A 15,947-nucleotide genomic window follows, 5' to 3' on the forward strand; every position below is an offset into this window, starting at 1 on the left:
GGAGAGACATGAGAACAGTAGGCAACGTTGGAACCAGAAGCAGCAAAATAGTCACCAAATTGGAAGCCGATGACAAGACAAAATTCTTTCTTTATGAAAGACAACTTGTAACCCTCAATCTCAAAAAATAAATAATAAATAAATAAAATAAAAAAAATCATTTCCTCTACTTTGCTCTGGGGTCCGTGATAACTTCGTGGCAAAAGACGTAATGTAGAAGCAAAGGATCGACATCTACATTAGGAATGTTTAACCACCTCCCAAAACATGATTTCGGAACGAAACTGACCAACATTCCAGAATAGTTCTTAGTGTTCCAGACCTGTTGCTCGTGTTCCGGAACAGTTCCTTTCATTCTGGACCATTTCGGAATGCAATTTTATGTTCCGGAACACTACATTTCGATGTATACTAACATTACATAAATAACTAAATTACTTTTGGGTTGGTTCTAATGCAATGGCATCTTCAATTGCAACTCCATAACGTTTTCAGTTCATTTCGGAGGTGTTCTTCGAATTCCGGAATACAATGTTTTGTTCCGAAACAATACATTTCGGTGAATGATCACATTATACAAATAACTAAACTAGGTTTGGTGCATCCTAATGCACTGACATCTTCTATTGTAACTCCAAAACGTTGGCAGTTCATTCCAGAGGATATAAATATAAACGGAAATCTTAAGTTGGAGTAAAGAACTTAGCCATAAAACAATCGGGTCATAATGATCGTCTTCCATATCATAGTGGCATGTCGGAGATTAGAATGGGAATCAGAGAGTCGGAGTGGTGTGTCGAAGATCGGAATCAGAATCGAAGATTCGGAATGATGTGTCAGAGATCATAATCGGAATTGAAATCGTGTGACGAATATCAAAATCGGAATCGAAAGCGTGTTTCGGAGATCAGAATTGGAAAGTCGGAACCAGATCTAAAATGAAGTCAAGGTCTAGATTTCATAATATATTTTGGACTTTGAAATTCAAATCTAAGGCCCGAAACACATATGGATACTCCAGAATGGGCATTCCAAAAAATCCCACAAGAAAACGAGCCCGAATGTGTTTCCGGAACGGCCCATTCCGGAGGAAATAATTTTGCAAAAATTAATTTAAATGAGTTATTTTTAAAAAAAACACACAAAAAGTGGTTAGTTTACTCGATTCCCCTTATTTCGTATGTTAATTCCTTTTAATTATCTCTTGAAGCATCTAAAACGCCTCATACTTGCATACACTAAAAAAAATATTTGCATACTTAAAAGTGACGATAATTAAATAAAAAGTGAAATCACTACAGTAATATACCCTATGCCGACAACATATTATGAATCGGAATTGACAATACGTAAGAATTTCATGTAACTTACAAGATTTACAACATGATGATAAACTGTGTGCTCCTTGGTGGTAAAATTTGTGCGCCCCGGTGTGGAGGTCTGGCCCCACCACCTCCTATGTGTCCCTTCGCGACATGTGCCGACATCTATTTAACAAATATTATAACCATTCAAAATATATAATAAACATATTTTAAACAAAACATATAAGCAATATTAGAAAATTTAACAAATATTATAAGCAATCAAGATATATAATAACCGTAACATACCGTCAATCATAATCATCACTAGAATAATATACAGGTAAAATATTATCATCGATGTTATGGTTTTCGTTATTTATATCTTCATAATTATCTGATGAGTACGTATCACCACCTTTATCGTCATCGTTGATGAAATTGTCATCTTTTATAGTATGATCAACATTTTTCCTAGCAACCATACTTGATTCATCAACTTCACCTAAAGTCGTCTGCATATGCAAGGTGCCTAAGTCGACAACCAAGGTAAAATCAGTTAATCAAATGAACTATCTATCCATTTATAGTGTAAGGCTGTAATCTTGCTCTTCGGGAAAGAAACTCTTAGTAACTTTACAAGTTAGTCAAAAGAACTATTTGTCCACTTATTAATCACTATAATATGCAACAACTTTGACAGAAAGTTTAGGGAAGATATCTCACAATTGGGGTATAAATCGATATTGAGCTCCTTAAACAAAGCATCAAATTTCGGATCTATACCTCCTCCCTCCTCATTTGTATTTTCTTTATTGTATTTTGTTCCACCATAACATCATCAATTACACCAAACATCTCATTGTTTGTTAAAGTGTTTATTCTTAGAGTCGAATTGTATCCTAAATCTGAAGCAGTATGTTTCTCATAAAGATGATCACACAAGTATACGATTCTAGAAACTCATGGTCATGTATGTGGGCATAAACCGTAGGCAATAACTGTCGGTGCACATTCACACACCTTTTGCACAGGCAACACACTTTACCTTCAGAGTTGACATGTTTCTCAACAATCTCCATAAAGTTTTTAAGACCTTCCAAGAATTTTGGAGACATTCGGTTCTCACTAATCAAACTCTTATCAATATTCATTACGGTTTCATTATTAAAAATTATATTATATACGTATTTATTGAAAGTTAGATTGTATATTGGCTATAAAACATAAGTTAGAGTTCAAAGTTTACTCAACGAGAAGTAAAAAATCGGACATAATTGATAGAGTGTTCACAAGTATATAAAGAAATATATAATTGAGAAGTAAAAATCGGACGAAATGGATTGAGTATTCACAAGGGTAAGATTGTAAACCCACTTTTTAAATACCTTATCTCATATGTGGATGTGTATTGCATGATTATTATTTGAGAAAAATTCGACAACATTTCCCCTTAGCTCCCAAGTATATAAAGAAATATATACCTGAAGAGCAAAGAGAAAATGACAACCAAATTTTTCTTAAACAAATAATAACGCAATACACATTCACATCCTAAATGAGATAAAATATTTAAAAAACAATCCCAAAATGGGGACAGCCCGAATTAATTTCTAAATAAATTTTGGGCGAGTATTTATAGGCTCTTGATGATTATAAAGAAGAGACTTAAACTAAAAATCAATGATTCAACATGTTTTCATTATTTTGTTAATTATAACATCATACTTTATTTGTTAATTATAACATAATACTTCTGTTAATTATAGCATCATAATTTTGTTTTCTATTATAACATTGTACTTTTAATAGCAACGTGTTTTTATTAGTTTGTTTTCTATTACAAATATGAAAAAGAAATGAAAATATAATGTTTTAATAAACATACCCAATAAAAGTACATTGCTAATAATAATCTTTATAGTTAGGTTTTCTTTAATAGCAATATACTTTTATTAGTTTATTTATTAAAGCGCTCTATTTTCACTTTTTTCATAATTGTAGTATTTATAACATCTTATTTTTGTTTTTTTTCATTTATAGCATTGTACTTTAAATATTATTTTGTTTTTTTTCTATTATAACAATTTACTTTTGTTTTTTTCAATTATGACATGGTACTTTAAACAATCGTATTACCTAATTAAGCTAACGTCATAATGATTACAATTAAGTCATTAACAAAATTAAGCACTTTCAAACCATATTATCATGAAAATAAAAACATTTTAAACACTTACCTATTAAGCACTTTATAATACAAACTGTAAAAACTAGTGAGAACTCAATTAACCAACATCACCATCTATTATATCATTTCAGGATTAACGGACATGTGGTTTTCAAGAACTTACAACATAAACCTCACTACATAAAACCTACACTACTCTCAACAACGAATCACTCAACCTAATCTAAAAGAAGATCAAGAACAGAAGATAGATCATATCTGATTACAGAGAAAACCCTAAACAAGAGCTATATGAATCGAGAGAGAAAGTATGTGTAACAAAGTTGAATAGAGTGACTAAGTAATGACCCAAACAGGCTAAGTCTAGCCTTAAATATTCGGGTCATCTTCAACCCGAAGATCCGCATGTTAACCCAAACCAATCTATGAACTGAACACATTCCCCCCTTCAACATTCCATATGTAAACCTGTAATATCCTTTTACACATATACTTATAAATATGACCTTATATTAAATAGCAAAATGTGAGTTTGAATATTACAAAATATTATATATTTTAACACAAACCAATAGCAACTATTCATTAAGCATTCACTTACAAAACAAATTAAGCACTTATCACTAAGCATTTATCATAAAACTAAATACAAACACTTTAACTTATCAATTAAGCACTTTATCACTTCATCTTATGTGCACTCAAACTAATAAACCTAAACAACTAGCACAATCATACATGTATACAATACATCCAGTTCCAATTTCAATTTCTTAAGTTTATGTAATACATCTAAATGAGATAAACTAATAAACCTAAGCACTTTACATTTTATACATCCAATTCCAGTTTCATACAACTATACAATACATCCAAACACAAAATTAAACAAATTATACCCAATTTCAGTTTTATACAGTTATACAATACAACACAATGAGCATAAACATGAGAAAAAAAACAGATTTCCAACCAAAATTAGTAAACAACAGAAATCGAAACCTTACCTCCGGCGGTGTAGGTTGTCAAATCACTGAAAGGAGCTTACTAGAAGGAGGTGTAGAGGTCGTCGGTGGTGAATGGATGTGAAGGCCAAATGGGGAAAAACCAAAATCAAAGTTAAAAACATGAACAACCATAAACAAAGAAGAAAAGGACCAAGAATTATACCTACATAAAAAAACAGAGAAAAAAAACTGTAACCTTACCTCTGACGGTGTAGGTTGCGAATAACCAGAAGGAGCTCACCTGAAGGGGATGTAAAGGTCGACGATGGTGAAGGGTCGACAATGGTGAAGGGTTGTGAAGGCCAACAGAAAAAAACCCAAAATTGGAGTAAAAAATATGAGAAATCACAAACAAAAAAGAAAATAAGGACTAAGAATTATAAATGTTGGTCGCCGGTGAAGGGGAGTGGTTGTAGGCGTCGACCGTCGTTGAGAGACCGAAAGAGAAAACTAGGTGCGACGTTGTTGCAAATGAACACGATCATATGGCTTTTGTTGAGGTTAAACCCTATGTTGACAACAAGCCGTCTGTACATAGTTAAAGAAAACTGTGCCAAATTGTTTTTCTTGTAAATAAAAAAAAAAATAATTAAAAGTTTATCTTTGACGACGACTTGTTGTTGGGATAGAATTCATGTAGATTGCCACATCTAAGTTACTTGTGGCATGTTAAACTTAGTCTTAGAACACATATAATAGAAAATTTAACAAAAAAACACTTAAGTTATCTTCATTATAATAAATTTTTTTCACAAAACTTATTTTTACGTTTTACAAATTTCACCTAATAAGATAAAAGAGCAAAATATAATTAAAATGATTGAAGTTCTATGTGGAGAGCTTGTAAATTAACAAGTAAAGTGTGATAATTTATTATACCAATTTTTTTATCAATAGCTTATTTGATTTTGTGTAGCTTATTTGAACGTAAAGGTTTGCCGGATTTTTTTTATTGCGATGTTCTTAGTATTTAATGTATTAAACATGAACATGAACATGATAAGAAAACTAGGGAAATTGACTTATTAACGTAATTAACTTTTCGGTTTGTTTAAATGTAAGTAACTATCTTTATTTTGTACACATCTAGATGATGAACTTTTTGAAAGTATTCACATATAACCATTATGACCGGTTGTAGCAGGGATCATAATGATCATATGTGAACACTTTCAAAAAGTCCGTTACCTAGATGTGTACAAAAAAAAAGATAGTTACCCAGATGTGAACACACAGAAAATATAAGAGTAAGTAACTACACGAATGGTCCCTATGGTTTGAGTAATTTGTGTGTTTGGTCTCTAACTTATTTTTTAACTTGGATGATCCCTACTGTTTTTTTTTTTTTGGTCCCTATTTTATCTCAAAAGACTATTATGCCATTTTTAATTAATTTTCTTATTTATGTAATTATTTTTTATATATTTAAAAAAAATTAATAAACCCTACATATATGTATCTCATTACCCTAAACTTGAAACCACATTTGAGAAATTTAAGTTGGGTTCCCACTTCCCACCGTCACCATCTCATCTCTCATCCTCATCAACATTTATTTCATTTCTATCTTTAGTGACATCAACGTCTTCACAATCCCTTCTTTTTTTGGTCCTTCAACTCCGACGAACCAACACCACAACCCACTGTCTCTTCATTGAATTTTCCACCGCCACAATCCAATGTAAGGGTTATGGTGTTGGTTTGCCGGAGTTGTAGGACTAAATATGGAAAGTAAAGAGACGTTGAGGAGGGATAGTGAAGACGTCAATGTCACCAAAGATGGAGAGTAAAGAGAAGTTGAGGAGGATGAGAGATGGGAATGTGTAACGCCCGTAAATCCGGGCTAGTCAATTTAGAGATAATAAGGATCGAAAATGACTTTTTGACAAAAGATTATTTAGAATAATCTTAACCAAGTTGTAGAATATGTCTCAAGGGTTCCGTACATATAAAGAACACCGAAATCCGAGTTATAACGAAGAAGTTATGGTCCGTCGAAGTTTTACGGCAAAACCGGCATGACACCGGGAGACGTAAATAGTGAATTTACAATGGAGGACTTTTTGGCCTTAGTAATCTAAACTAAAGTTGTAGTATACGTTAAACCGAGATCGTCCATAAAAAGAACGCCCAAATCTGACTTCTTATGAGGAAGTTATGAATTTTCTAAGATTTGGCTTAGCAGTGCACAGCCCGAAAACTCGAAATTTAGATCGAGCGGTTTTTGGCCTACGCGACCTAAATGAGAATTGAAGATATCATTAATAGGAACTCAACGGTAAAAAGACATACAAAAACAGAGTTTGTATGTAGAAGTTATGAATTTTACGCGGACATTTAACAGTATAATCTCCTCGTACTGTTAAATTTAAGATCAGTCGAGAATTAGTCGACGGAGTCAAAATGAAAGTTGTAGATCTTATTTTTACCTACGCGTGGATATAAAGAACATCAAAAACGGAGGTCGTATGTGAAAGTTACGGATTTTAGAAGTCAGAAGTGTGCTGTGCGAAAATGGGTGATGTGACACAATTTTGACATTTGTTTTTTCCCCAAGTCTTGCCACTAGATGGTGACATGTGGCACCAAGTTCAGCCATTTTCATCCTATAAATAGAACCTCTCCTACCCTCATTTTCTTCACACCTTTCTCATTCTTTCTTATCTTTACTTTCTCTAGCCCCGAAACCCCCCGAAAAGCCTAGGGAACCTCCCTAGCACGAGGCGGAAGCCCCGGAGTGCTCGACGGCTCTGAGAAGAAGAGCTTTTCGGCTCGGGAACGCTGCTCCAAGCAAAGCCCAGTTTTCTTTAAAACCCGTTGTAAGTGAGCTACGCCTATGCAATTTTTAATATATCGTTTATTTAATTATAGTAACGTTATTAGAAATTTATAATAAGTACTTGGGCCATTATTATGGGTTATATAAGTAATGTTTAATGCTTATATAATAGTAATAGTAGCTAGACTATTAATTAGTCTCGGCGAATAATAGACTAAACTCTAGTGGTAATAATACTGGGTTTCATCGAAGGAAATTATTTTTAAGAAGCGAAACGCTGTCTGAGTTCGGATTCACCACCTTTTCAAGTGAGTGCATGGTCCCTTCATCTTACACATAGATATGAAGTATTTTATATAAATTACGTGTTATGTGTGCATATTATCTGAATACTTGTTGTCTATGATGGATGAATGATTTTATACATGTTTTAAATGATTTAAATATATATTTATTTTATATCTACAAATATGTTGGGATGAAACATGGGTAGATGAAATAGTTGGTGTGTGATGAAATAAAATGATGAGAGATAGGTGATGATAATTAGGTGATGGATAGGTGATGATGAATTGGTGATGTAGGATGAAAGATACTATAACCTTGTCCGACAATTTGGAGATGTAGTCATCTACTAGAGTATAGATGGCGACCACAAACTATTCTAGACAACCCGTGGAAACACCATGTAACACCCCGTTCTTTGAGTGTGTAATTATGAGTCCCTGGGATTTAAAAGGAAGGTTAATTCTGGTCCTTTTGCGAGAAATGAATTTCATCCGAGAAGGTTTCGGGCTGGCGTATGTGTTAGAAGCTTTGGGCTTCTCGTCACCCCGTATGAATGTAAAGTTATTTGGGAGCGGGTTTAGATTGGTGGAGTTGTGGTGTTTTGAAGTTGATCATTGTTTATAGCTCGTTGTGGTATAAGTGGAAAAAGGGTCCCATGCATGCATGGCATGCATGTGTTTTGAAGTCTGGCTGGGTACGCCCAACGTAAGCTGGATGTACGCCCAGCGTAATGATGTGATGTATGCGGGATGGCCGGGTGAGTACGCCCAGCGTACTAGAGGTACGCCCAGCGTACTCTCAGAAACTCCAAACCCTAATTTAGGGTCATCCACTATATAAGGAACATGTTGTTTCACCCCTTAGCCTCCTTATGCTCATCCTTAACCTCAGAAAACCCTAGATCTCGTATTCCCTCCATTATTTGGGTGTGTTTGACCTTGGAAAGCTTATTTTGGCAAAAGAAAGGCTTGAAGGAGAAAAGAGAAGTTGTCAAGGAAGAAGAGGAACGATTGGAGCTGGTAGATCTGAAGAGATACCATCCTTTGGAGCTTGTTTGAGGTATAAAGCTTCTTGCTTGACCTTCATATTGTATAGATCTATGTATTTTGAAGCTTTGTCCCCATTCTTGTCCCAAAAGTCCTCGCCTTGTTGCATGTTTCGGTTTAGTCAAGATTATCTGTCCTTTCAGACCTTTGGGGAGGTCTTGAGTGAGAAAAATGAGGTCCCAAGGGCTGTAGTTGTTCCATGTGTGAGATATATAGGTCTTAATGGATTAAGACCTTGGATTAAGAGCTTAAGGACATCCCAAGTGATAAAGTCTGAGACTTTATGAATTCTAATCATATTTGGCCTATGGATCTGAAGTTTGGGCTTAAGAGCTTAAGCCATTAAGGAGTTGTCATGACTTAATGAGTAGCGTAGTTACGCCCCGCGTAGCGGGCCAGTGCCCCGATTCCCTTTGCGAGTCAATGTTGTACGCCCCGCGTACCTAGGATGGTACGCCCAGCATACTCCCCCTGTTGGACTTTCTTTTGGGCCTTTGAGTTTGGGCCGTTTGTGGGCAGTTGGTTATTGGGCCAAGTCTGGGAATTTATGGATAGAGTATTTTGGGCCCAATTATTGTTATGGACATTGGATCTAGGCCCATTTGGTGAGGTGGGCCCAATTTGGTAAATTGGGCCAATATTGGACTTTGTATAAGATTTGGACTTTAACCTTGGCCCGATAAGTGGATGTATGCTTGGCCTAATGTTTATTTTGTTATGATGGTTAGTTCGGGATTTGCGGTAAGTTGGTGATTCGAGAGTCTGCTTCTTCAGTTTAGAGTATCGGCATTCGCGAGGTGAGTTATCCTCACTATATCAACAGGGTCTAAGGCACCAAGGCCGGCCCTTATCGGATTGAGATCTGGGTAGTTGTTGTTATGTTTCTGCTTTGATATGTTTGCATCCTGAGAGCTAGGATGGTATATGTTAGAGACCTGATTGAGATCGGTATCTTGAGAGATAGGGAGATGCTATGCTAGTGACATGTTAGGTCGGTATCCTGGTTAGGATGATGATATGTTATGTGATCTGTTTGATCTGCTTGTTGACTGTGAATTGCTATATGATTGTATGTATATGTGCACATGGTTGTTTGGACTGGAGTTGGGTTGAGGCGGGTCCTGCTTTGTGATGTAGGCCAAAATACCCAGGGCGGACCGATTGTTCCGAAGGCCCAGCAAGCGGTCCGGATAGGCTGTAGGCCCCAAGAGGGCGGACCAGACGTGTCGAGGCTCGGAGAGTGGACCAGGCTGACTGAAGGCCCGGTGCGGGCGGACCAGTCATACTGTAGACTCAGAGAGTGGACCAGGTGGATTGAAGGCCCGGTGCGGGCGGACCAATCACACTGTAGACTCGAGGTTTATGGCTAGACTCAGAGGGTGGACCAGGTGGACTGTAGGCCGGTGTGGCGGACCAGTCACACAGTAGACCCGAAGTGCATGGCTGTTCTGTGATCAGATATGTTGTGGCATGTTATGCGTGTATGGTATAAGTGGTTGGTATTTTGGGGATATCTCACTAAGCTTTCGGGCTTACAGTTGTGGTTTTATGTTTTTCAGGTTCTGCAGGAGACCGTGGCAAGGCGAAGGCGTGATCGTACCGCTCCTCATGATTTTGTAGTAATGTGATTCTGGGAATACTTAAATGTTTTGTATTGAAAACCTTTTTGTAAAGATTTAATGGAATCAAGTTGTTTTTGAAAATTTTAAATTGGTTGTATTTTTCGGTCGTTACACACCAGCAGACTTATAACCTGTAGGTGTTGAATTACGAGTCCAAGTGATGTCGTGACTGTATATTCATGTGATGATACTCTAACCCTTACTATGAATTACGAGATCAGACGACATTGTAACTACGTATTCATGCCTTAGGAACGAGCATATAATGAAATGTGAGGTAAAAAGATGAGAAGTAAATATGATATAGGAGATGACCCTTAAGATAATTCTTTAAGGAATATTAAAGAAGATAACGGGGATGGGTAATCAAATTGATTGTTTGATGTTTAAATATAATAATTATATTATTGTGGGTTGAAAACTTTATGTATTCACCAGTTTTCCCAACCTGACCCACTCCAGCTTATTTGTATCACAGGTGTCGATACGAAGATACTTTGTACTGAGAGATTTAAAAGAGATGTAGATCACTAGTGTAAATGAATGTAAGTTCTGTTTATGCTTATGTTTCTGTATTGACGAAGACATCCCAAATGTTTTAAATGAATAAAAATACATTTCTTCGGAAATGTTTTGATAACGTATTTATCATGTTTTACTGGGAACAAATTTCGCAACATTTTTATTAAAAGAAGTACTCTGATTTTTATGAAGCATAAACAAAATCGGTATTTTCTGGCCGTGAAAATGGGGATGTCACAGGATGGTGATTGGTGGGACCCAACTTCAATTTCTCAAATGTGGTTTCAGGTTTAGGGTGAGGAGATAAAAATATGTGGGGTCTATTTTTTTTAAATATATAACAAATAAATACATAAATAAGAAAATTAATTAAAAAATAAGTTAAAAAGGGCACAATAGTTTTTTGAGGTAAGATAGGGACCAAACGCACAAGAAAATAAACAATAGGGATCATCCAAGTTAAAAAATAAGTTACGAACCAAACGCACAAATTACCCAAACCACATGGACCATTCGTGTAATTTACTCTTACCTTGTCGTTTGTTCACATCTGGGTAACTGTCTTTTTTTGTACACATCTAGATAACGAACTTTTTGGAAGTGTTCACATATGTTCATTATGACCGGATGTAACCTGCTATAGTCGGTTATATGTGAACACTTTCAAAAAGTTTGTTACCTAGATGTGTACAAAAAAAATAGTTATCCAGATGTGAACAAAATGAAAAGTTAATTACCTTAGTATGTCTATTTCCCAAGAAACTATACCTACATACATGGTAATATGAAAGATAGAAAAGAGCCTTGTAATTTGTAAATTCATAATAAGTGTGTAATATCCTCATGTAACTGTAACTTATGAGATTTGGGGTGGCAACCCATGTGGTACCTCATATAGAAACACGAACTTTGGGAGTGGATCACATCATCACAATACAAAGTAGCCCAATGTTATTGAAAAAGATTTAAAACAGTAAAATTGGTGAACAATGAAATTTGTGTTTGCATCTTAGGCTATGGGTATGCATCTAACACGGTGTGCAAGTGATGTCTAGCTAGGGTTGATGCACCGTATTTTATACCTACGTGAGACGTGAGGTTGGGAGCTCGATTCCATTAAACTACCTCTTGCAGTGCCACGTGTGGGGAATTTTTCCTAGAAATCCCTATGGAGGTTGGGTTTGCCCTTTAAAGAAGCTCGAACCCTGGGGTGTTCGCTAACATATTGTGAGTAAGCTTCCACTTAATTTGTTTGTCGTTTTCAAATATCTAACAGGGTGTGTTATGTATATGAGGTACATGTTATAACATGTGACCCCCCCCCCCCCCTGGGTTATGCTTATATGTTGATGTGGAGTTACATAGTATTAATGATTGGTGATGTGGTAGGTATTTACAAGATAAGTGGTATGAAAGTGGTGTTAATGTGTCACTTAGGTGGTTGAATTCTTTTGTGTTATGGGTAGTGAGTAGACCCAATGGTTTTGCGCATCTACAATGTATCATTACAAGTGTTAAATGTAAACTGATGAACCAAATATATTGTTTATGAACAAAGAAACCCTATCGAAGGGTTTCTAGCCCAACCATATTCGGTGTTATCCTCTCTTCTTGAGTTTGAGGGTTCAAGTCCTGTCGTAGACATATGTGAATTCAAAGATGTTGTTTCAAAAAAAAAAAAATTTAACAAAAACGCTTGTTATTACGAATTTGTGAAGACAAAAAAATTAATAAAAACCCTTGTTATTACGACTTGAATTTGTGAAGACTTGAGGTGTAGTATTCGACTTGTCACTTGCATTATGTTTTGATATTATGAGTCATCCCATGTACTTGTTTTTTTGAAAACATGATGTTATTTGTACGTAAATATAATATTGATTTTGGGGAATTTTTCCACGATAATTGATTATGATTTGCTTGTTTAAAAACATTAATGAAAATTTTAAACAGGTTCTATGAAATGTGTTTTTTAAAATCCAAAAAATTAAAACATTTAAAATTTTCAATAAATATAAGTAATATCATAGAAAAAAACATTGATACCGTGAAGTGTGAACCACAATGAGTATTTCTAAAACTTTATGGGCAAGTGGCATCTGTTTTTGCAACGTCTTCCTCTAATTCCTCTAACATGCTTTTATAGCAGGTAATCAGAGGAAATCTCCGATAAAATTATAATATTTTGAATCAATTTATAATTTAATCCCAAATTATGTTTCATTTATAAAAAAAAAACAAAATACTGGCTAAAATTTCAGAATAACCCTCTGTGACCGGTTTCACGGATTTAGCTAGGATTCCGGCTTTTTTCATTAATTGAACAAAATTTTGGGGTTTTTTCGTTAATTGATCAATTATCCTTAAACTTACTGTGAATTTCACTCATCCGCATCTCAAACTACTACTCTTTTTCGTTTTTCACCGGTAAGGCATGCATGCATGTATATATAATTAAAATTAACTTGATCCTTATGTTTTACATATCTTAATCCTAACCTAAAGGCTTTGTTTTATGTGTTTAAAATGTAAAATAGTTTACATATCTTAATCCTAGACTTTATTTTATGTGTTTAAAAGGTAAAATGGTTGTTATATTAGACATACCGAAAGATTTTGACATGAAATATATTATGAATTATCATTTATGTCCTAATTGATATTAAATCGACCTGTTTTATTATTGTATAAACACGTTCATTTTCGTGTCAATCAATTTATTTTCATTTCAAGTTGATTTGTTTAGAGTATAACCTTATAAGTATGTTGTTTCGTGTTAGATTAAAACATTAAATAATTTGAAAGAGTACAAGTTGGAGAGGTGGATAAAAAAAAAAGTGAAAAACAAAAATGAGTAGTAGTTTGAGACGCAGATGAGTGAAATTCATAATAAGTTTAAGGATAATTGATCAATTAACGAAAAAACCCAAAAATTTTGATCAATTAACGAAAAAATCCGGAATACCGGCTATATATACGAAACCGGCCACGAGGGGTTATTCCGAAATTTTAACCAGTATTCTGTCATTTTTGTAAACAAAATTTAATTTGGGATTAAATTGTAACCAATAACTAATATTAGACTAACTTATTTCGACGATTTAGCACCGAAAACCGTTGGTGGTATCAAATTTGTCGAACCACTTTAAGATTGTTTAGGTGGGCAGAAAGCGGAAAAGTTGAACATTGTGTATGTTAAATAGTTTTCCTAGTCGTTAATATATCATATGCACAATTACTAAACAATGTACAAACCAATAATTTATTTTAAGAAAGTGTGGTTTATTTTCTTGGAACTCCAACAACTTATAAAAAGGCCAATGACACCCTGCGATTTACCTTACATAATGGGTGTGTTCAACACAGTGGTTTACCTTTTTTTTTTTTTATTACACCAAATGACTTTGCGAAAGGAGTTATTTCGTAGACTATTAGCGAAATACTTGTTACTTATGCATGACAAAAAAAAATGCATAAAGATCAAAATCAATCATGAGGGAGCTACTAGTGAAACACTAGGCTAATGTTTCAGAAAACGTGATAAAAGCTGTTTTGCGAGGGTAATGAAATTCACGAGCTGTTCACGAATTCACTTTTGTCAAAAAAAAAAAATCTTTCGAATTCACTTACTTTTATTCACGAACCGCATAATCATTTGGTGATATTTGTTGAAAAGATGATCAACATCAGCCTCCAATTTACGATCATATTACTGACTAACTCTACATAATGCATTAATTATTTATAAAATCCAAAAAAGAAAAAGATACTAATAAACTAAGAATACACAACACACTTCGATCCTCATGATCAATTATTTTAACCCAAATCCTTTTTAACTATTTAATGAGTTAGCAGCCTTAGAGACTTCCATTGTCATTGCAACCATCTTCCTACACAGGATATCAACCACAAAAGTTACACTAAAGATCGCATTTGGCAATCAATACCCTCCGTTTTATTGTTGTAAAAATTGTACATAACAACACAAACATATACTACATAATTACGCCATTGCCATTCAGAATACAGGTTCTATGTCAATTTCTCTACTTTTCAGATTTTATTAAGAGAACTTTATAGTGAATTAAAGAAACTCTCTTAACCCATATTTGTGAAGATGAGATGTAACCAATTAAAAGACACTAATGCCCTCCAAAATACAAAATGATCCTTAATGTATAAACCAAAATAAGAGACCTAATCTGTCAACAAATACCAATTCTTGTATAAAACATGCTACTTCTTGAAAATATCTACCAAATTAGAAGATACCCATTTCCCAGAGATCCATTCTTGATGTCGCCTCAAATCAGATTGTTTAAACACCATTTCCTCATCCGTTCCCCTGAAGTAAACCTCATATTTCTGTTTGCCGATAACGTTAGAAATCACACCCACCCACCATCCATCGTTGTACAGAGCATCAACTTCTTCAAGCTCACGGTAATGGTCGACAGCTTCTTGACCAGGATGAGGACGTATGTGGTTGCTATCAACCACTTCTGTCAAAAAATCTGTGTCTTCATCGTTCCTCAATGATTTATACTGAATCATCAAATTTCCTGAACTTACTTGTTCAATCACTGTAGCAGCAAACCATGCACCTTGGAAACCATCTTCATCACTGCACACTTCCACCAAATCCCCTTTCATGAATCTATCCTTGTTGCAAGATACCTGCGGAAAATAAAGGAAAATTCTGAAACCATTGACGCAAGTTCATGAAAAAGACGCAAGCTCATGAAATAGTTTATTACCTTCGATTGTTCATCCTCTGATGTTGTCATTGATTTTAACTTTCAGTATTATGTCCAATTTTATCGAAGAAACAATTTTGGAGAAGGATTCAGCCGTAAACGTTTCAATTTCTAAAACCCAATTTTTGTGCGAGAGTTCATATGGGGAGAAAGTGGAGGCGTAGGGCTTATGTCAAAACCCTTATTTAATCCGATATTAACCACAAAGGTGATACTTGATAGGCTGCTATAAGGTAAAAAAAAAAAAAAAAAAAAAAAAAAAGCAAATAAAAAATAAATAAATAACACTTTCTACAATGGTCACATTTTAGCATACGTGTACAATAAGGAGCCACACATCAATAGTTGTTTACATATATACATCAAGTACAACAAAACTTATTTATTTTTTATTTACTTTATATTTAGTTTCTATTTATTAATTATTT

The 15,947-nt window shown here is 34.6% G+C and overlaps 1 protein-coding gene across 1 annotated transcript; it reads right to left on the reverse strand.

Moving 5' to 3' along the window:
• Positions 1–14,870: 14,870 nt before the first annotated feature.
• Positions 14,871–15,719, reverse strand: LOC145058068 (protein AGENET DOMAIN (AGD)-CONTAINING P1-like). Its single transcript, XM_079005992.1, has 2 exons — positions 15,520–15,719; positions 14,871–15,439 (listed from the first exon to the last, which is right to left on the reverse strand). Exons 1-2 carry the CDS (start codon positions 15,547–15,549, stop codon positions 14,999–15,001), a joined length of 471 nt encoding a protein of 156 aa, XP_078862118.1. The 5' UTR covers positions 15,550–15,719; the 3' UTR covers positions 14,871–14,998.
• Between the last annotated feature and the right edge of the window lie 228 nt (positions 15,720–15,947).

This window comes from Lactuca serriola, chromosome 6 (genome assembly GCF_051521515.1).
Source record: "Lactuca serriola cultivar US96UC23 chromosome 6, Lser_US96UC23_V15, whole genome shotgun sequence".
In the NCBI taxonomy this organism is placed as follows: domain Eukaryota; kingdom Viridiplantae; phylum Streptophyta; class Magnoliopsida; order Asterales; family Asteraceae; genus Lactuca; species Lactuca serriola.